The following is a 22,461-nucleotide window of genomic DNA, read 5'->3' as shown; positions in this document are numbered from 1 at the left end:
GAAGAGGAGAAAGAGGAGACGGCATCGAGTTTAATTTAAAAAGCAAGAATTAGGAAGAGAGTAAGAAGAAAAATTAAGAGTTGGAGGAGGAGGGTGAAGAGGAGGAGAAGGAGGCACCCAGTTACATCTTTCTAGTGTTTGTTGACTTGTTCATTCCTGCGAGTGGGTTTTCGTAGCCAGCTGCACCAAGGAAGGCAACCCGCCTCCCCTGTTTGGTCTTCTTGTGCATATTTTCATTGGACGAGAAGAAAAACGGGAAAGAAACACACACACACACACACACACACACACACACACACACACACACACACACACACACACACACACACACACGTGAAGTTGAACCTAGTAATAACTTCCTCAGCAAAAAATAGGGTTTAAAAAGATTATGTATATGTTTAGGTGTAAATTTTCTAATGCGTAGCTGTTCGCAATATTTTCTGAGAGGTTGAAGATGTACCCAGTAATAACAGCCTCCAGAAAAGTGTAATATCTTAAAAGGAGAATGTATATATGTGTGTCTGAGTCATAATATGTGCGTGTAGCTGTTCATAATATTAACGAGAATGAGAGAGAGACTTATGCAAGTGCAGCATATTCATTTGCTTATCCATCCATTCATATGCAAATTAAGTTTGTTGTCTATTGAAGTGATTTGTCAAGATTGCGTTGACTTCCTTTTTATTCATCTTTCTTTTCCTTTTCTTTATACTGTCTTTTTTTTCAGTTATCGTACAGTGTAATGATAAACTTTGCCTTGTGTTCCTGTCTGACTGCTGTGTGTGTGTGTGTGTGTGTGTGTGTGTGTGTTGTGTGTGTGTGTGTGTGTGTGTGAATCACATTTTTGTATATGTGATTCATTCAAGTTTTTCTTTATTTGTTTGTTTACTTATTTATTTTGTTTATTTATATTTTCCTTGTATGTGTTTGTTCTGATGCGTCTGCCTCGCCTGCACGCACTTGTTGCTCCACGTCTCTCTCTCTCTCTCTCTCTCTCTCTCTCTCTCTCTCTCTCTCTCTCTCTCTCTCTCTCTCTCTCTCTCTCTCTCTCTCATCTTTACTCTCTGGTTGGTAACAATGTATGCGCTTCCCGGTAACTCTGTTTCATCATATTCCTTTACGTTCGTTTAGAAAGACTTACGTGTGTTATTTTAACGTTTTTTTTTACGTAATCTGCACTTTTTCCCCCTTCATTTATCCTTATCGGTCTTCCTTTCTAGGTCTGATCTTGTTTAATGTCGCATCACATCTCTGTAAGTAAGTCCGTTTTAAATTGTGTGATATCTTTACGTACACACATACACACTGCAGTTTTTACTTTTATTCCTGTCTTTACTAACTGGCTATTCATAACGCGCCTAACTCCTGTCAAGTATTGTGTCACCTCTATACCTTCTTTTAGTAATGTGTGTGTGTGTGTGTGTGTGTGTGTGTGTGTGTGTGTGTGTGTGTTATGTGTACATACACACACTGCTCTTTTTACCTTTATTTCTGCATTTACTATGAAATAACTGCCTATTTACAACACGTATTTTCTTGTCTAATTCCTACCTTTTATTGTGTCACCTCTATAACTTCCTTTAGTAGTGTGTGTCTGTTATTCTGACATCACCTCTTTGTTTAGAAGCGTGTGTGTGTGTGTGTTATTTTAATATTCGTCACTTACATAGAAAACGTAAATCGTGGGAAGGTGTGGCGGCGGTGATGGTGGTGGTGGTGGTGGTGGTGGTTGCTAGAATTAGAAGGAAGGGGTTACCGACACACCTGGCAGGTAGACAAGAGCACGCACGGGACTGCGCTCGCCAACTATAAACATCGCAATGCAACTGAAAGTCTAGTTTGTGTCTGAGTCTTTTAAGAACACAAGAGTACAAGGGTTGGTGCAGGAAGACATCAGGCATACACGTGGCAGTAACTGTACAAAGCATACCTACCTATTTCCACCTATCATCCTCATCCATAAATTCGTCTAATCTTCTTTTAAAACTCCGTAATGACTCAGCACTAACAACCTGATTACTGAGTTTATTTCCGCCATCTGCCTCTGTATCTGTGAAACATTTCCTTCCTATTTCTCTCTCTCTCTCTCTCTCTCTCTCTCTCTCTCTCTCTCTCTCTCTCTCTCTCTCTCTCTCATCTCTCTCTCTCTCTCTCTCTCTCTCTCTCTCTCTCTCTCTCTTATCTTTTTCAAACTTGAACTCATTATATCTCTCTATCTTGATTACTGATTCTGAGAATTTTGTCTACGTCACCCTTGTTATATCCCGTGTACCCTGCCACTGTATTTATAAACCACTCTCTTCCTACCTCTTTTGAAATGTAACTTCGCCAAACTCAACCCGTTACTTCTATTATTCCTCTCTAGATGACCCTTCGCTATTCGTGTGGGTTGCCCTTGTCATATCCCCTGTGCTCTCAACTCTCCCACACTCGCCTGACCGTGAAATTGGTGGGAGCTCTGTCTGCTTCTTTCACCCATACTAGTGACCTGAGGCTTGTGAGGAGGGAGGAGAAGGAGGAGAGCGGGAAGGAAGGAAGACAGGGAGAAGGGCTTAAAGGAGAAACAAAGAGAGACAAAGAGGAGGATCATGGTAGTGAAGAGAGGAAGAAAAAGGGAGAGCCAAATGTTCTTTTAGATTTTATTCCTCTTTTTTTTTTCTCTTTTTTTGTACTTGGATATGATGTGTGATTCAGAAACCTTTATGCTCTCACTCTCTCCACCCAGAAAGAGAGAGAGGTCATGATTACCCATGTTGTCCGTCACAGCGCCTTACTTCCCAGCAGGAGGCTTTGTGTGTACTACATAGGAGAGGGTCATCTCTCATCTCCCTTCCTCCCTTTCTCCTCTCAATCAAATCTAATCACTGTGTTGTTTGTATTAAAAGTTTCAGGTTCAAAAAGGCTGGTCAGTGTTCCTTGTCGTTATCATATACTGTTATTATTTGCAATGTATGTTGGTGGCTCTGAGAAAGTGTTTTAAATGTTCAGGAATTAATCAAGGAAATTTATACCGTGACTCCATTCCTCCTTCGCTTACTGAGAGGAAAGTGGCGAGGGCAGAAGAGACTAAAAGACACAAAGGTTTATTTATTTATCTCATTGTAACAGCTTTATTATTATTATTATTATTATTATTATTATTATCATTATTCCTATTATCTTTCAGTTATTTCCTTATCCTTAATTCTATCTATTATGACTATATTTCCATTCATTCTGCATTTACTTACTTATCTATTTATTTTTCACTTCCTTTACACACAGCAATTCATGAACAGACTGACAAACTCATACGGTCATGTGTGTGTGTGTGTGTGTGTGTGTGTGTGTGTGTCGGTAGATGCATGTGTACTCTTAGAATCTTCAGACAGCTCCATCAGTACTGAAAAAAAAAAAAAACTTCCTTTTTCTTCCCCAACTTTGAGAGAGAATGGAGGATAAGGAAGTTTCATAACAGTACAGTACGAAAAACAGAAAGAGAGAAAAATTATGATGATGAATAGGAGTCTCGAGATGAAATTCCTTGGTACTTTCAAACTTAATATTACATCTCAGTCCCTTCCTCTATGTGAATTATAGTGAGGCGGACCCGAGTAGTGGGTTTATCCGTGATTACATCATACCCTTTGGTGAGGTGAGGTTAGGTTTCGTTAGATTAGGTAAGATTACGCTACGTCATGTTAGATTAGGTTCTGTTAGGTTTGGTTTGGTTTAGTTTGGTTAGTTTCTGGTTAGGTTAGGTTAGATTAGGTTTTGTTAGCTTTGGTTTGGTTTAGTTAGGTTAGGTAAGGTTAAATTTTGTTAGTTTACATTCTGTTTGGTCGGGTATTAGTTAGGTTATATTAGGTTAGGTTAGGTTACGTAATATTGCTTTGGTCTGGCATGCAGCAAGTTCTGCAAGGAGACAAAAAAAAAGTATCTACCAGAATTGAAAGTAAACAAAAGTCACGATTTCCAAACAGTATCACTAAACACGTGTGACTCTAGGAAGGGAAGTTTCGGTATGAAAACTCTACTTTATTTTGACCGCTCTTTTTCTATCTTTTTTTTCTTAAGCACGGCCAGAAAGTCGTTACAGAAGCTCGTGCCCTCGATATCGGTCAGAGTCCCTGAAATTAGAAAGATGCGTGGGCTGAAAGTGATTTTTAATGGTGTGTGGCATGGGTCGTTTAACTTTTCCTCCTTCCTCCTCTCTCTCTCCCGATGATAGTGAAGAGAATGAGAAATAAGCATAGGAAACAGAAGAGAAAGATACAGAAAGAAAATAATGAGGTGTACCGTACGCACAAAGCACTCAGAACACGTACTATCTGAAGGTCTGGCAGTCAGTCCAGGCGGAGTGTCACAAGCAACTACTACTGGGGTGAAGAAGCTCCCATTACGTCACTGCTGGAATCTGTCGGCGGCGCAGTAGAGTACAGGCGCGTATTCTGAAACACTTCTAGCCCGCACCTCCGCTACATTACAAAGGCTCTACTGGTTGAAATGAGACAGATTTTTAAGGATATTTTTTACAGATCAATAATTTTCTACAGTATCAACGGGAGAAACACTCTTGAGAACCAAGTTGATCATCTCTGCGGCCTTTAAAAATAGTCATGATGAGAGAGCGAAAGCAAGGCGTTTCAGAATACGAAGGATGCTGGAGTGAGACCATTTGACACACGAGTCTTGCAGGAGATCCTGACCTAACCCAAATTACGCCAAAGATTCACAGACTGAAAGCAAATTACCTAGCATAGAAGTGCAGGAGGAGGTGGTGGCGGCGTGCGTAGTAAATGGCACGAGAGGAAAGCCCACTTGTATCACATACATGGCTACGTGCCCCCCGCGGCGGCCAAGGGAGTGGCGACAAGAAGTCTACTCAGTCTAGTCAGCTGGTTGACGCCTCAGACTTCCAACCCCCCGGCGAACAAAAGACCGAGAGACAGAGGAAGTGGCAGCGAATGAGGGAGGCCGCGTGGTCCTACAAATACTGACGGGGACATGCCGCTGTCTTGCTTTACCTTGCTGCGGGAGATCGTGTCTGCTGCTTTGCTTCTACGGAATATCGCTTACAGTCCCTGCAGAGAGAGAGAGAGAGAGAGAGAGAGAGAGAGAGAGAGAGAGAGAGGAGGGGAAAATTGAACTACTTTTCGTGAACTATAACAAGACTTTTCATCATATCGTTGTGTGTTCATGTGTGCGTGCGTGCCTAAAAATTATCTTCTATCCTCAGGCTGGTGTAGTGAGCGACATCTCCCGCTACCGTGGACCTCGATGATTCAAACATCTCCACTACACATGTGAGTGTTTTCAGTTGTTCACTAACTCACCAGGAGGTAATGAATGCGTGATGAATGTGTCCTCTTAACCAGAAATTTTTTTCTCTTCATTCATGAAACCATAATTCTGAAACACTTCTGCTCCTCACCTCCACTACATTCAAAAGGCTCTAGTTGAAGTTACACGGGTTTTTAAGGCCACTTTTATGGTTCTAGTGACATTTTTACGTTACTGACAGGACAAACAGTCTTGAAAATCCGGCTAATCATCCCTGTGGCCTTTAAAGATAGTCGTGGTGAGAAATCAGAGCGTTCCTGAATACGGACCTGAATATGCTCAATATGACGTTCCCACAAAACATAAACAAAGTGAGGAGATTATAAAAAAAAAGTACCCTAGTTTAGTTTCTGAGACACCTCGATGTTACACAACACGATCTGTCTTGCTTTATTAAACAAAAAAATTAAAATAATAGAAACTCTTGATTCAGTATTATCATAAGCCCTACACACACACACACACACACACACCAAGGCAAGGTACAGTATACACCCGTGCAGGAAGAGAGGGCGTGTGAGTAAACCATGCTCAGACAAAGTGTTCCTGTCTCCTGGCGGTGGTGGTGGTGATGGTGGCGGTCTGTGTATGTGTGTAGTAGTAGTAGTAGTAGTAGTAGTAGTAGTAGTAGTACCAGCAGTAGTATAGTAGCAGTAGCTCTCTCTCTCTCTCTCTCTCTCTCTCTCTCTCTCTCTCTCTCTCTCTCTCTCTCTCTCTCTCTCTCTCTCTCTCTTGGTTCAGTGGGACAATGGTACTATATATTTAACAATCTACGTTGTGATCTTTATTAAACTGAGGCTAACTAGATACACGACCACCGCGCTGGCAGCCACAGAAGCATAGTTGCAGTAGAAAAGAGAGAGAGAGAGAGAGAGAGAGAGAGAGAGAGACCCGCCATAAATATTAAATTTAAACAAAGAAACGTGTAAAACTCGCTAACATCAATGAACACAACCATTACTCTCTCTCTCTCTCTCTCTCTCTCTCTCTCTCTCTCTCTCTCTCTCTCTCTCTCTCTCTCTCTCTGTGTGTGTGTGTGTGTGTGTGTGTGTGTGTGTGTGTGTGTGTGTGTGTCTCGATTGCCATAACTATTTTTCAACTATTTCTCAAGATCGTTTATCCTGTTAATAATGTAGAAATCTTGTTAATCTGTCACTGTGATCGTATAAAACCCTTAAAAGCCATTGTAACTCTTGAAAGCAATGGAGCTGCGGTGCGATGTTTCAGAATACGGCCCTGTGACAGTTATTATTACTCATAGAATAGTAACATGTTTTTCTTTCAAGCTTTTCTTTCTTATCCTATGGCTGTTTCTTCCGCTATGCTGCATGGTGTCCCTTGCTTACTGTCCATTTACCTCTAATCTGTAGTGGTTGTAAAGTCACACAGAGCCTCGTTAGGGCCAGTAGGGCTGTTGCTGTCTGTTGTTTCCTTTGAATTCCTCATCTTCTTGTGATGTCCTCTCTCTATCATGTAGCTAATTAGTAGTAGTTAGTTACCAAGCAGCCTTGCAAGAACCTAAAGATATATTGTTGCTTGGCTTCCCTTCGCATTCCTCCTCCTCCTCCACACATCTACTTCCTCCTCCTCCACCACCACTGTTCCCAGCTACATTTGCATAGGAGGGCGTGAAGGTGTGCATGTGAGCAGCTCGGCGGCGTGTATGGGAGGGACTGACGGAGCCACAGAGCAGAAGTCGCTAAAGATAACGGGTACGTGGGGGTGGTCGTGGCCGGGGCGTGCAAGGATGTTGAACTCTGGTCTGCGACGTGGCTTGTGTGTGTGTGTGTGTGTGTGTGTATGTGTATGTGTGTGTGTAAGATTAATACTGAATGAAACAATTCCGAAACGTCTCTCTCTCTCTCTCTCTCTCTCTCTCTCTCTCTCTCTCTCTCTCTCTCTCTCTTATGTATATTTTACATTAATAGTGTATTCAACTGAATATTGATAATTGTTATGATGTTCATTATTACACTTTATTATTACAGTAAACCATGAAGTGAATGAGATCTTAGCAGTACTGTCCCTTTCAAAAGACAGACCGTCACTTGTAAACAAAGCGTGTCGCAGCAAGCCAGCAACCACTAGCTCACCACCACCGCATTTACGTGCATCAACACCTACCACTACCATGCCTGTGGGGCCAGATGGGTTTCGCCTTCAGAATGTGAACGAGAGTAAGGAGAAGAACAAACTGGAATGGGTAAATATATGTATGGACAAAATTTTAAGGCTAGTGAGAGAATTTGGCAGGTGAAGTTCATTATAATCACGTGGATTTTGGTTAAGATACAATGTGTAGATTATATAGTGGTTGATTACCTTACCTAACCTTGCCATGTCTAGTGATGGTTTCAGCTGATCGGCCTAAGCTAAATTAACTGCCACTTAGGTGTAATGGGATGAGGTGGTCCAAAATATTATAGTCAGGCTTGGTGTAGTATGAGGGCAGAGGTGTGTTAGTAATCATCTGCAGGGAATTGTCTTGGTATTTCTTGAAGAACTGCACACATTTGCTCAGGTTTTGTGGAAATAATCATCTTTGCCCATTAATTGTAAGGCTAACTATTTATTTCTCGGCAAAAATATGATGAACATCTTGTAACCCGTTCCACTTTGTAACACTTCTTAGGCCACCCACTCCTTACTTCTGTTGTTTCTTGCACTGTTTTTTTTTTTTTTTTTCCAAGATGCCTTTTTTTTATTTTTTATAAATAGTTATGTTTAAAAACTACTTCCTGGAAGAGCTCAAGTCATAGGAAGGAGAAATACAGAAGCAAACATTAGTAAAGGCCTGTGTGTCATGCATTGTTTGATCACTGTCACAAATTGCAGGTGACGGGCCCCAGCCAGGACGATTACAACCGCACCTTTGTGATCAACGATGAGGATCACACACTGGGGAATGCACTCAAGCACATCATTATGCAGGAGTGAGTGGAAGTGCTGATATAGGCAACGTGTATTGACCTATTAGTATCTACTTTGTACTGTACAGGTTCCGAGTAAAGCTCATTTTGTATCATTTCAATACAGCTTCCCTTTTGGTTATGTGTTGCCCTAACCACATTTTCAGTTCAGTCATTCCAGATATCTATAGTACAGTATGGGAATCTGTGTGTGTGTGTGTGTGTGTGTGTGTGTGTGTGTGTGTGTTCTTTTATTAGTGAAATTTAGACAAAGATGGTTATTAAGTTCCTATAAAAATATCAAAAACTACTATAACATTGATTCTAGTTTTAGAATATTCGTTACCCAAGACTTTCATTGAAGGTTACTAATACCAGTCTTCCAACAGTTCTTCCTACATGAGCATTTTCATGTGAGATGTAAAGAAAAATAGTAATATCATATGAGAAGAGAGTAATTAGGTAACACTATTTTGTGCCTTGTATTATCTTTGTTAGGTATGTAAGCAATGCCCATACTACAAAATCCAGAGACAGGGACAAAGAGAGCATGCAGGAGAGGACCCACTTTGGTTATTTGTTCATTACTAGAACTTTAGAAGAAAAAAACATCATTCTGTCTTACATCTTTTGCTTCCTTACCATGTTCATTTCCATTTTTACTGCTGTTTTTTTTTTTTTCTGTCTGTTTTGGATGTGAATATTCTTACCTAATTGTCTTTTACAGGACTGAATCAACTTCCTTTTCCTGTCTTTAAAAATTAATTTGTCATATTTATCTTTAAAGCTTTAATTGCTCCTTGAACAAACAACTTTGTCAGTCAGTCCATTCCATTGGCTGATTGCTCTGTCAGGAAAACTTTATTTTGTCTTTTTTTCACTCTCTTTTTGTACAATTTCTTGTGTCCTCATAGTGTTGATTATTGGGGTACCAAAGCATGTGTGAATGTGTGATGCCTTGTCTAGGTCACCCTGTGTATAGGATTGCCAGCCTGGTACACAGGTAGATAGATAGATAAATTGGATGCACAGGATATATAAGTTAAAGAACAAGGAAAGCCATGTATCATTGTTGTTTCATTGCAGTCCCGCTGTGGAGTTTTGTGGCTACACAGTCCCCCACCCCATGGAGAGGAAGATCCATGTGAGAGTGCAAACCCATAGCACTCCAGCCCTGCAGGTTCTCCACAAGGCTCTCAAAGACCTCAAGAAGCTGAATGAAGATATCAAGGAAAAGATTGAGGTGGGTTAAGTCATTATTTTAAGGTACAAACACATATGCACACCAAATCAGATACAAATCTAAAAAAAAATTATTGTCACCTAAGCAACTAGTGAATAACAAGAGTTAATTCATGTAAATATCCATAAAATAATGTTTTTTGAATTTGAACCTGTTGCATCATGTCCATGCTGTGTTGTCTGAATCAGAACACAGAGCACACTGCCTGTCCAGCTAAGCATCATCCTTGACTGGTTATTAAAGTGTTCAGTTGGCTGGATCCTTGAAAGTCCTGACCATTGAAAATAATACCATATTCCCTGATGTCCACCTGTGTTTCTCTCTCTCTCTCTCTCTCTCTCTCTCTCTCTCTCTCTCTCTCTCTCTCTCTCTCTCTCTCTCTCTCTCTCTCTCTCTCTCTCTCTCTCTCTCAAACACATATTCTTTGATTTGAGCCCAAATCAGTTCATTTAGGTTATGATGACAGTGATAAGGGGGAAGGTATACAATCCTATGGCCATGCTGTGAGGCTGTCTTGTTTGTTACATCATTTGTATCAGCAACAGTGATGCAAGGCCCATGAGTGCATCTTTGTAGAGATTTTCTAGCACTGTTGATTATTTGTCCAGCTATTCCATAATGTAGTGTTATTGGTTTAAACTAGAGGGCTTCTGTATTGTCAGGATTCATTATTCATCACAATAAAAGAAGAAAGGAATATTCAGTAACAATTAAGTCTGAAATCACTTCTCGCTAGTGTCACCATTCATTGGTATGGTAACTGCTGTCATTTTATGCCTGGAACCTGGAAGACAAAGACAACTCCAAGAATGAATTTATTGTTATTGTTCCAGCTCATAATCTTACTTATTGTCTCATGATCACCTAGGTAGGAAAGGTTATTTTCATCTTTTTATGAATATTTTTCCTTTGTGTGAATTTCTTTTCTTTCATAGAAATTAAGAAGTGTTCTGTGCAGAGCACCTTCTTTTAGCTTGTTGGGAAAATCTGTGACAGGTAATGCATGTGGCTTTCTGGATGGCAAATGATGGCAAGTGATTTTCCTTCATATTTCCTGAATTTTCACAAATTCTTGCAATCATACTTCTGTTACTGCAGCTCTCCAACATGCATTGTCAGTAATCACTCTATTATTCTTCTCCTAAAAATAATGTGTTACATTGAAGACAGTTTTCTTGGCTGGACTTTAGAGTTGCATGGAATGAGTTGGCTGAGCCATGATTGTGTCTCTTTTGAGGCTCAAAGCCAAATGCCCCCATGACCTACTGTCCAAATGCATCCATGTGTCAAGTTTCACCAAATTTTATAATTTAGTATATTTGATTAGGGGATTTCTGTCATGAAACTGTGAATTATTTGTTCCTTTCCAAAAACTATGAAACTAACTCTATGAAACACCCTAACTTTCTGTATTATTATCATTCCAGATGTGTCCATACCATCACTCCTTCGCTGTTGAAACCACTGTGTCATTCATCAATCATGCTCTGTACTCTTTCCATCTCCCACTGTTTTTCATATTCATATCTGTTTCTGTGAATCACTGTCAGCTAAGAAGTGCTTCAACTTTTCCTGCTGCTTCTTTATGTTACACACAGCTGATGATCTTAGAAGCAGCCTTTTGCAACACTTCCACTTTTATTTTATAGTTATGTTATGTGTATGTTTTGTGTCATGATTTAAATTTCTTTCTTTTGAAGTCATAATTATCATGAAATAAAGATCACAAAAATATCTATATCTGTGTACCAGGCTGGGAATCCACACACCTGGTGGCCAAGACAAGGCACCACACATTCTCACACACATCATTCACATTCTTATCCTCATGAGCCCCTCTGGAAGCTCAGCACTGTTTGCTTCTTGAATGGATTGGTAGTGTGGTGTGGCATCTCTCCCACCATCAAAATTACTCCCAGGTTAATTTGCTGCATTTCTATCCTAATACATTATTGATGATACATACATAAGATATATAAAATACCTGGTAGATGTTTTGGTGCCCTCTTCTCACTATATGTAATGTACACAACATTTGGATCATGCTACAATTGTATTTCTGTTTGTGGCTGTGCTGAGTGAACTAATCATACTTCCACAGCACATTTAAAAGACAGAAAATACAGTCTGCTTAAAATATGCCATCTTAAGTGAGATTTGAAATTAAACAGTGCCAGAGTATCAATGGTTGACCTGTTTATTTTTCTTTTTTGTACAGACAAGGTTGAAAGCTATAGTAATTTCTGCATTATTCAGCTCCTGCTTATGTCTCTCTGTTTGTCTAAGCAAATCTTTCTTGAGTGGCAATGGCCCCAAGAAGCTTTCCAAAAGATGACTTGGTATTCACAACATTTCATTCCAACCTGGGGAACATCTTCAGGCAAAATAAGGCAGCGGATGTCTGTACCTCCTGATATATGCAGGTGCTGGCTTGTGATTGGTCATTGATGGTTTGTGGTTAGTTAGTGCAGTTAGCTGTGGTGGGCAGTTTGATCTTCATCAATGGCTGGGAGATGGCATAGTGTGTTCCTGCAATCTCCTTTTCAAAGCGGGTAATATTTTTATGTAGATCTTCTACTTGTGTGTTGATGGATAGCTCTATCTTCTACTTGTGTGTTGATGGATAGCTCTAAGCTGACGATGTGTAGGGCTTCTCATAACATTAGTCATTTGGGTCTCATTCTTTACATAATTATACTGTAGAAGCTGCTCCAGAATACAAGACAGAAAAAAGGTCATGAACGACATCATTTATTAAAGCATCAAGCCAACAGACCTGCACCAGGCCTTGCAACTCACAATTTACTACAAGAGTTTGAAAAAATCATACCTACAATTACTTATCAAGAACCACCTCAAATAAATGCCAGCATCCTTCAGGAAGACCATGTTATCTATGAGCACACCAGCACTTTTGACAACTGTGGCCCAGCATCCACATGTAGTGGAAGGCACAGACACCCACTGCCTCATTCTGCCTGAAGATGTTCCCCAGGCTGGAACAAAATGTCCCTTGTCACTCAAAAAAAAAAAGAGATTTGCTGTGACAAATAGAGAGACTTCAGCATAAGCTGAATAATGCAGAAATTGCTGTAGCACTCAACCTTGTTGGCATAAAAGAGAATTTACTTCCTGGCTACAGCATATATATATATATATATATATATATATATATATATATATATATATATATATATATATATATATATATATATATATATATATATATATATATATATATATATATATATATATACACACACACACACACACACACACACACACACACACACACACACACACACACACACACACACACAGTGTAATGCATAGATATGAATGAGTTACTTTTGTAGTATCAAATATAGCCTGCCACAGTAGTGTTATCACTCATAGAGTTTAATGGATTTTACTTTATGAGAGAATTAACATACTTTTAGTTCCATTCCTTTCCATTATCTTGTACATATATTCTTGACTTTATTTACACACACAAGATTTGTGGTGGATGCCATTAAAGTAGCAACATTCTTCCAGCAACACTGGCAAATTTGTCTACTGTAATTCTGCTTGTTCTTGCACAGGAAATCATTCACGCTTATTACTTTCCGCTCAAGTACATGCCTTAATATTCATATCAAAACTAACTCGTCCCAGACCATCTGGACCCAAACAGTTATGCTCTACATAACACTGTTTGTAAATTAATCATGTGGATTCAAGTTCAATATATGAAGAAAGCTCAAACTGATATGATGGTGCATTTATTCTGCAGATCGAGGTCCAGAGATACAAGGACACCCATCCACCCTCAGACATAGAGGCAGACTGATCTTGAAGCAAGGGATCTAGACTAAATATGTTATGCAAACTATTGTTTTTATAATAAATATATTAAAATCATCTTTTGTTTAAAACTCCTTAGCCAGGAGATCAGTAATTTGCCAAGGAATGTATTAACAGTATCAGTCATTTGTGGAAGAAGACATTGCACTCAAAATTGATAAAAGATACACCTCAATCAAGAAGAATAATACACACACGCACACACACACACACACACACACACACACACACAAGCATATGTCTATATCAAAGGAAGGAATATTACAGAGACTCAAGGGAGAGGTACTATACAATTCAGTCAGTGGGTAAAGGTTGTCTGAGACCTTGAGTGTTAGTGAAGGGGGATCCAGATGTAGTTGCGCTTATTCAGTATATACTCAGCAAACACAAAGATATGGGCGGTGATGGACTCCGTACGGCAGCATACGGTGTGCCGGCGGCCAGCTTACGTAGGGTTGCTGGCAGACTTGCTTATGCAGTACTACTAGGTTTTACGGACCGTCACAGAAGGCAGCCCACTGTAGTCTTGCTTACTAATAACCGCACCCCACATGAGCACACCTGAGGAATGCCTGAAAGAAGCATTCAAGGTACTCGTTTATTTTGACAAGATCCTTAGATATACTAGCGTGGTATGGTTTGCAGGATGCAGTACGAGTATGCAGGCCACACCCAAAAGTGCTGCCATCACAGTAGACATCATTATACGTTCTAAACATGTAAGTAGTTTGTTCACTTGAGATTGAATTTCATAAGGAGTGCTTCACCCACACGGATTCAATGAAAATTCTTCATCTTCGTATTTTGTTATTAATTCCATGTTTTACGTCCCTAACACTAAATTTAAATCACTACGCTACATTTGGCGGCCCTTATATATATACTCATACACGCATGAATCGGGGTGTAACAAGTTAGGTAGCATTGTGCAAGTCTTCCGTGGCCGCCGCCCTTGTGTTGGGGACCACCTGTGGGTGCGCCTCAGCCGAGACCGCAGCGATACCCGATGCCTCAAACCTTCCTGTTTTCTCCTGGCATTCCCGTAAGACACGATGATTTGGCACTACTTTTGTATTACGACTTAGTAATCCAAAGACTTCCTTTTTTCAGCATAGATTAATGAAATTATGGTTTCCTTGACAACAAGTAAATCGAAGGCTATTTTGCACTTCGATTACATGCACATTGGCGCTCTCGTGTCAAGTCATTGTAGTAAGCAGAGGTGGAGAGTACTTATCTCATAGCTCGTACATTGTCATGCAGATGTTGATTTCAAGCTCAGCTTGTAATAAAATGCATGTTTCTGTCCATAATTTCCCGAGTTCAGACGATGACTTGCTCAACCGTCGACTTGTTAGAGTGTATTTTTATCTTGCACAATTCTATTTGTGAACAATATCATCGAAGGAAAAAAGTAATGACAACATGTATATAGTGGTGAGACAGTTGTACACTCTATATATGAATAACGGGCACTGTAGATAAATAAATGCGAAGTGAATAATAAATGTCTCCGAGAAGGAAAAAAAAAAAAAAAGAGATAATGAGATGCACTATAATGCTGAGAAACCCTGCTGCTGAGATTTGAAGTATGCGGACATTGATAATATAGATATTTAACCCCTTAAGAAACCCTCTAGCTGTGTAAAGGAAACATTATCCTTGAAGAACAAAGTATATTCGAAATCTCGCGGGTTGCGCACTCAGTGACTCTCCTTCCACATTGATCCTCAGCGCCATCTGATGCCGAAGTTTAAGTCGTTGTGTTTTTCCCGTCGTGTATTTCTGGAGCCAGACTTTCAAGGGTCAAGACCTCCTTCGTATTTGCTGAACGGACATGAGGGAGCTGACCTACTGAGGCGTAGTGATGGGCGTGAGTGATGGCGGGTCTTATATCTTCATACATGGCCGGGGAAGGCGTGTATACTTATTTTTTTCGAGAAAGGGAATTCTTGGTGACGACACACATACACACACACACACACACACCGCCAGCGACTTGTCTGCCTGTCACCAAGAAAAGTTTCCTGCTTCACTTGAGGGTTCGCGTGTCCTGGGAGATGTTGGGAGGATTGGCAAGGCTGGGAGAGGAAGGTGCGTGGGGAGGGTGTGAGCAGAGGCTGCGGCGGTAGTGGTAATGGTGGTAGTGTGGTAGTGGTGAGGTGGGGTGGTGGTGGTGGTGAACACGAAACTTACAGGTAACGGTGTGTGTAGTGGTAGTAGTGGTGGTGCTGGTGGTGAAGGGAATGCGGTGCAGTGATGTGCAGTGTTGGTGAGTGCGTGTGACTGAGGTTGTTGTGGTGGTGAGGTGGTAGTAGTAGGTGTGGTGAAAATGCATTGTTGCAATGCAGTGGTGGAATTTGTGTTGTGTTGGTGGTGGTATGTGGTATTACCTCACAGTTAGTAAGATAACCACACGCACATTCATCATCACCACCACAAACATAACTAATATTACCCTTTTTTTTCCGTGGTGTGTGTTGCCATTGTGTATGTGTGGGTGGGTGGGTGTGTGTGATGAACAGTGTTTGACTGGTGATGCATGATGGTGGTTGTGAGGTATGTGATGAGAAATGGTGAAATTTTTATTGTGCTGGTGGTGGAGGTAATTATTAGTCATTGAAAAAGTTAATCTGAATTATTGAAAAGTTAATGAATTAAGTTACATTTAGTATGATAACCATTTCACTGCTGTTACATGACATAATGTTTGAAAATTAAGGTGCTCTATGGAGTAAATATAGGTGTTTTCTCAAAAAAAATATTGTCTTTTGGATTTCTCATGGAAAAAAAAAAAAATCAGTGCTGTGGCAATGTCAGAGGATTCTCAAAGCTGTACTCCTGCTTTGAGTAGTACCTGGATACATATCAGTTTAAATCTTAACATGTACCACAGTGTTGCATCTCTTGCTATCTTGTAGTGCTATTTTCATGCTAACTGCTCTTATGATCTTTCTAATTGCATGCCTCCCCTCCTGTGGCCTCGCTGCACATGACTTTCTACTTTCTCTCACCTCTATGCTGTCCACCTCTCTAATGCAAGAGTTAACCAGTATTCTTAATCATTCATTCCCTTTTCTGGTAAGCTCTGTAACTCCCTGCCTGTTGCTGTATTTTCTCCTTCCCATGACTTGAACTCTGTCAAGAGGGAGGCTTTAAAACATTTATTCTCTAATTTTTTCTAACTGTGTTGCCCTTGGCTGGTGCCCTTCCTACATAGAAAAAAAAAAATAATAATAAAATTAATAAAAATAAGTGTAGTTTCTGCATCCAAAAAGAAATCCCAGTTATTATCTATTTGGCATTATTTTTTTGTTGGCAACACATGGCAAACATTTGGGAATGCAAGCATGGTCCACCCTGCCTCAGCAACTTAGCCTCCGTGGTCTGTGGGTGCTGCCAGGAGAGGCTGCGTCTTGGTCAGTCCCATTTGCAACAGACATATTCCTTTGTTTTCCAACCAAGTCTGTGTGTGTGAATACTGCAGCACTGCCTAGACCATCCAGAATAAGACATAAGCAAAAACTAAATCTTACATTAGTCAGAGAGGCCCTTCGTACTGCCACCTGACCTGCTAGCCTTAGTAAGACAGTCATGGGTACCTAGGACAGATAGAGTGATGACAAGTGATCTTACACAAAACTGAAGTTATTAATTTCTCAGTCATGTATGGAGATACTGCCCTGAGTATATTAGTGCAATAAAAAGGAAATTAGATGGCATACAGCAGACTACCGTGCAACATATATATCCAACAACATTCACCAGCTTCTTGGCCTGAAATACACAAGTGTCCTGCGTAGATAACTAGAAAGGGAGGACCACCTGATGGACACTTCTATAAGGAGAGAGAACGAGGAACAAACACCTACAGAGGGACATGAGGGTTTTTGAGCAGAGCAATGCCACAGTTAGCCACTCTTGCCCCTTTACTCCAAAACAACTCCACTGTTTTCTGACATATTTCATTCATCCTTTTATATAATTTTTCATTCTGAATCTGAAAGCACCATCAGGAGTATGTGATATCCATGAAGACATGTTTTATTTCAAGCATAACCTCACAATGGCTAGACATAACAATTCTTAGTAAAGTGGTGTATAAACCATTCCATTTTATTCCATAATTTATACTTGCCATAATAACTTTCTTTTCTGCCCTATCAAGGTTGAAAACTGTGATATCATTGATCAAACATTGCTCAATCTGCAGATATAAACAAACATCATCAAACTTGTGTAATTGTTGAGCTAATTGAAGAAATAGATGCATTTCTCAAGGGAGGTTGAGTTTCCCCCAGGCTCTGTGGGTGAGTGGTGAGCAGGGCTGCCAACATGACACAGAGGTCTTGCTGAGATTCTCTGAATGGACTATTGTCAAATAATGTGTTTGTTGTGATATAATTGCAATACTGTGTTCTATTCTTTAGTACACCAAATTTTGCTATAACTTATTCTTGACTCTCCCTACCACACTTAATGCGTTAGGTAGGTTGTATAGTCATAGGCCATAATGATTAATTAGGTTTCCCCAACATTCGGTGTATAATTGATTTTCAAGTTCATAACCATTCTTCTGCTATCATAATGCCATAGTAGTGGCAGGGTGTGGGTGGTATAAATAGTTTAATTTTACGATGAACAAGGTAAATGAGTGGTATTGATTTGAGTGCATATTAACTTGTGTCGTGCCACAACTGGTGTGGCCCAGTGTGGCTGTCCTGTGTTGCGGAGTAATAGTGAATTATTGATCAGTGTGTGAAAGACTGACTTTTCTCATCTATTTTTGTTTGTTGAAATAGCTTAAGGACAAACTGCTGTACAGTAAAGGTGGTGGAAAGTAATGGAAGCTTTATGCATGCATACTAGAAAATCTGATGTGTTTAATGGGTCTGTAGTGGTGCTCAGAGAGTTGTGGGATAGAGGACAGATGTTTACAGGGGAGGGACAGAATATATCATCACAAGCACATAAACAATCACTAGTATGATCTGCTGTAGCAAAGAGAGGGTGAATATGTAAATAAGATTAATAAACTAAATAAGCTAAGTAGGGTTTTGTCTTTGAATAAATGGAACTTTGTTGAATGTGAAATGAAAACAATGATTCCCAAAAATAAATAGGTAAATAGATATATTTTCTTATAAAAGAATAGATTTGTAAATGGATTGTTTCCTTGCAGACTGAATGAACTTCAGTTGAGGAATGTGTAAGGTGGCACTTGTGCCAAGATGAAGATTGACAGAACCAAGTTAAAGAAGAGCAGCTCAGAAGTTGTAAGCAATGATTTTTGCAGTGTTTTCTATTGCTTTGTGTGATACTTGTTCATATGCTTACTTGTGCTTGCATTGATATCCCTATTTATTGATCTGTGTTTTTCCTGCCAGCCTGGTGATTGTGGTTGGCTGATTGAAAAACTACAAAGCTGTAGCAATGAGGAACTGCTGCCCATCCTGCAGAGTGTGGAGTCCTGGAGCTATGGCAAGTGTGAGCTGTACCACTGGATTGATGTGCTGGACAGGTGAGGAGCTGTGCTCATTGTCTTGCATTATTGTAACACTGATTGAGGTCTTAGGCTGTAAGGTTTGTATTAGGCATCTTCAATCATGTGCAAACTCCACATTATGCCCCTTTTGACACAGCATCTCAGCCTTGACACCCTTCCATGTTCACACCAGTTAACTTTATGCTTTTTTTTTTCTGAGTCAATGACCTTGGAAAAAATGGTGACTAGCAGGGCATGGGGGAAGGACAGCAAAAATTTTTAGGTGTTGTTTTCAGTATAATTGCATTTAACATTTAAATGTTAAGACCATGTGGTTTGAGTTTTTCAGATGCAATGGACATGGAACAGTTAGTCTTTCCATCAGTATGTAGCTCTTTTTTGGGTCAAGTCTACAAGTAAAGGTGTCTAAATGGCCTTGTTTTGGCTTTTGACTTAACACTTCATTGTACTTCAGTTACATGCTGCAGTATAGTGTGAGATTATGACCAGCAGAACGAATACCCTGCAGAATGACTTGAATTTGCAAAGCTTCTAAATTAGGTCATAGGTGAGAAAGTGATACATGGAGTCAAGGGTTCATATTAGAGGAGGTTTACTGTATTTCACCTTTGCAGATTTGATACAATCCTAGAAGAGGCAACTGACAAAGGAGATGAGGACAAATGGGTGTTGCCGTGTGATCTGCCAGAAAATGGTCATGTAAGTGGTAAACTTTCTCTCTCTCTCTCTCTCTCTCTCTCTGTCACATCATTCTTGAAAAGAGTGTAAGTTAGGACATTGGCTCTATGGTTTATGATCAGTTTCAGATGGTTCGGTTTAAGGTGATAATTCTTTGTCTAAAAATGCTTATGGCCAGCTGTTGAAAATTCCATATCTTGCCTGATCTTTGTCATATTATTGAAGTTCAACTATATTATGTTATTTTCGTAAGGCACACAAATTTCTGGTATTTATTTATTTTTTGAGATTAGTTCTCTGTCTCAAAATGCACTTGGCTAGCAGCTGAACATTCAAAATCTTGCCAGTTCTTTAAGCTAGTTCTTCCTTTTATGCATCAGGTTCAGGAGCTGGTGGTGTGGGTGCTCCACTTCACCACGCTGCTGGTGGAGCATTCCTTCTCCCGTCACTTGTACTCTTCTGTGGAGCATCTCATCACCCTCCTATCCTCCACCTCCATGACCATCGTGCTTGCCGTCCTCAACCTGCTCTACATGTTCAGCAAGAGGTAAGAACAATGCATCTTTTGTCTTGATGCCTGATAGGATGACAGTTGATTCCCTTTTCTTTACATCTCAGCTCTCATTTACCATCACAACATAGAAATAACAGAGCCAGTCTTGTCATTATCTTTTAAGTGTTTACAACATTACTCTTCCCATTCACTAACATGCTTGAATGGTTCTTTTTTCTTCACTTCATCTCAACTCTCATTTACTATCATGAGAATATTGAAGTACCTTTCTAATAGAGTCAGTCCTGTCATTACCTTTTACCCATCTGCGCTACCACTCTTTCCATTCACTAACACGCTGGAGTGGTTTATCAATAGGTCCAACTTCATCACTCGGCTAGCCGTGGCCCCACGGCAGGCACTACTCACCCGCCTCATCAACCTAGCAGAGCCATGGGGAGGCAAAGACAACGGCTTCGGCCTGGCACAGTGCTGCCAGAATCTGCCTCTCAGTGTGAGTTGAAGGATATTTGCTGCCTGTTCATGTTTTATCCATTTTAATATAAACGAGAGAAATCTTTGTTGGTTCAGGGAGGTGATGACTGAATAGCATTTACCTTCTTGCAGTATAGATTTTTTTTAACCAAACTTATTGTTTTGTTCCCATATTCCTTGCTTTTATGACTTGTGTGTGTTTTATTAGTCAAAACTGTTTTATTTGACAGGATTTCCCTGAAAATGCCACCACACTGCATTATGAATTCTATGGTGAGCATCAGCAGCAGCAGCAGTACCACTCTGACACAGCTAGTGGGGCTAGTGGTACCAGCAGTGGCACCAGTAGTTGTAGAGGGAACAGTTCAATCATTACAATTCACATAGATAATATGCAGAATATCAACAAGTCACCAGCCCAAGTTATGGAGGAGCTGATGCAGGTGTACAAAGTGCCTAGTGAGAAACAGGTGAGAGGTTTGAAATTCACCAAAGTTTGTGTTCTCAAACTGCAACTATTAGCAAGTAAAGTGAAACAATTATTCACATTGTTGATTATTTATAACACTATTTGGTGTTGTATATGTATGGTAAGTGGTGGTGTAATTGATGAGTAAATGAGTATTTGAATTTTGTTTCAGATGGTCCTTTTTACTCACATAAGATTAGCCCATAGTTTTGGGTCGTATGAAACCCGGCTGCAGTGTGTGCAAGCCAGGCTGCAGGCGTTGTCAGTGCTGGTGTACTGCAATGCTCTCCAGGTTGGTCTGATGAGTGTTCTGTTCTTAGAAATCATGCAAATGGTAGTCTGTATTGTACAAATAAAAGTCTAGAAGTTTCCCTAAATCATCTTTGCGTAAATATCAAAAGTAACTGGAACTTTTAAGTCTTGATTGTAATTTTCAGTATTTTCTACCCCATGTGGGATTGCCAGCCTGGTATATAGATAGACTGAGATTTTACTACACAAGGGTGTGATGTTTTGGTGACAGGAAAGTGCATGGTGACAGCTCCTTGTGGTGGAATGCCAGTATAAAAGATGCATATGGCATTGGTTTCTGCAGTCTCATTATTGATCTAAATGTCATTTGTATACCAGACTGAAGTTGTCTCAAGGAGGGTCAGCTGAGGTAAAGCTTGTCTCACTGTAGGAACAAATAACAGGATATCTCAGTGTCCTTGGTCTATCCTATCTAGTTTCTTTTTACAACAAGCTGGAAGTAATGGTGAGTGTTCTGTCTGACTGTCACCCTTACCACTGGAGAAGAGTTTTCCACTTAAATATATTTGGCAAATAAAAAATCTTTTTAATATTAAGAATACTCTGTTGTGACTGCCTAGCTCACTACCACCTTACATTTTATAAAGTCTTCTGGTGTACAGTTGGTAAAAGTCAGATAACTGAGTATTAGTTTGGTGGACCATTAGATATAAATATTTTAATTCAGATTCAATTTGGTGGTGTGTGGCTAATGTTGGCAGTGACAGTAGTGGAGGTCAGGTGGGCTGATAGCAGAGTGACACAGTGCATGTGAGCAAGCTGGGTAATGATGAATATACACTGCGCAAATTTGACATGAGCTTCATGACAATCATGTTGAGCTCTGTTTGACGATACTAGTTTTCCTGATAGTGTTGTATTTCTTATAATTCCTCTTCTTATCTTTGTTGATTTATTAATAAGGCTTGTATTTTTGTTCCTTTGTTGCAGGATAATGCAAACACAGTTTTGTATTCAGGACTTCTTGATGAGTTTGTTGAAGTCTTGGAACTGAATGACACTAAGCTTACCGAGATCAAGGCTGCCACTCTTCGCACCTTGACCTCTATCATTCACCTGGATAGGATGCCCAGCTTCCCCAGGTGAGTCTTGCTTCAGTGTGGAGGGTGTTATTCTCTCCTCTACCTTACTTATCCCTCACTTCAGCATTGAGGGTGGTGAGGCAAATGTGATGTTTGACACCTTCAC

General features: G+C 40.1%; 2 protein-coding genes across 9 annotated transcripts in view; both read left to right on the top strand.

Moving 5' to 3' along the window:
- The window catches only part of LOC135111244 (DNA-directed RNA polymerases I and III subunit RPAC2-like), a 114,858-nt gene extending 101,481 nt beyond the window's left edge, over positions 1-13,377 (top strand). Inside the window, exons 3-7 of one of the 3 annotated variants that reach the window (XM_064024413.1) lie at positions 5,219-5,285; positions 7,311-7,525; positions 8,158-8,255; positions 9,318-9,474; positions 10,902-11,659. In XM_064024413.1, the coding sequence (XP_063880483.1) occupies positions 7,454-7,525; positions 8,158-8,255; positions 9,318-9,474; positions 10,902-11,123 (549 nt within the window). In that variant the 5' untranslated portion in view covers positions 5,219-5,285; positions 7,311-7,453 and the 3' untranslated portion in view covers positions 11,124-11,659. Of the gene's footprint in view, positions 1-5,218; positions 5,286-6,921; positions 7,035-7,310; positions 7,526-8,157; positions 8,256-9,317; positions 9,475-10,901; positions 11,660-13,249 lie in introns of those variants that run through there. The other 2 variants (XM_064024411.1, XM_064024412.1) reach the window with 2 other exon arrangements.
- Positions 13,378-15,035: 1,658 nt separating this feature from the next.
- LOC135111242 (E3 ubiquitin-protein ligase HUWE1-like) overlaps positions 15,036-22,461 on the top strand; it is a 39,738-nt gene continuing 32,312 nt past the window's right edge. For 5 of the 6 annotated variants that reach the window (XM_064024406.1, XM_064024402.1, XM_064024404.1 and 2 more), the window contains exons 1-9: positions 15,036-15,193; positions 18,503-18,596; positions 18,708-18,841; positions 19,441-19,525; positions 19,885-20,051; positions 20,376-20,511; positions 20,723-20,962; positions 21,134-21,253; positions 22,204-22,355. In XM_064024406.1, the coding sequence (XP_063880476.1) occupies positions 18,552-18,596; positions 18,708-18,841; positions 19,441-19,525; positions 19,885-20,051; positions 20,376-20,511; positions 20,723-20,962; positions 21,134-21,253; positions 22,204-22,355 (1,079 nt within the window). In that variant the 5' untranslated portion in view covers positions 15,036-15,193; positions 18,503-18,551. Of the gene's footprint in view, positions 15,194-15,271; positions 15,415-18,502; positions 18,597-18,707; positions 18,842-19,440; positions 19,526-19,884; positions 20,052-20,375; positions 20,512-20,722; positions 20,963-21,133; positions 21,254-22,203; positions 22,356-22,461 lie in introns of those variants that run through there. The other variant, XM_064024401.1, reaches the window with a different exon arrangement.

The sequence above is a fragment of the Scylla paramamosain genome, chromosome 21, assembly GCF_035594125.1.
Source record: "Scylla paramamosain isolate STU-SP2022 chromosome 21, ASM3559412v1, whole genome shotgun sequence".
NCBI classification, from domain to species: Eukaryota; Metazoa; Arthropoda; class Malacostraca; order Decapoda; family Portunidae; genus Scylla; species Scylla paramamosain.
The sequence above is the reverse complement of the archived record's forward strand: the minus strand, read 5'-3'. Positions and strand labels throughout refer to the sequence as shown.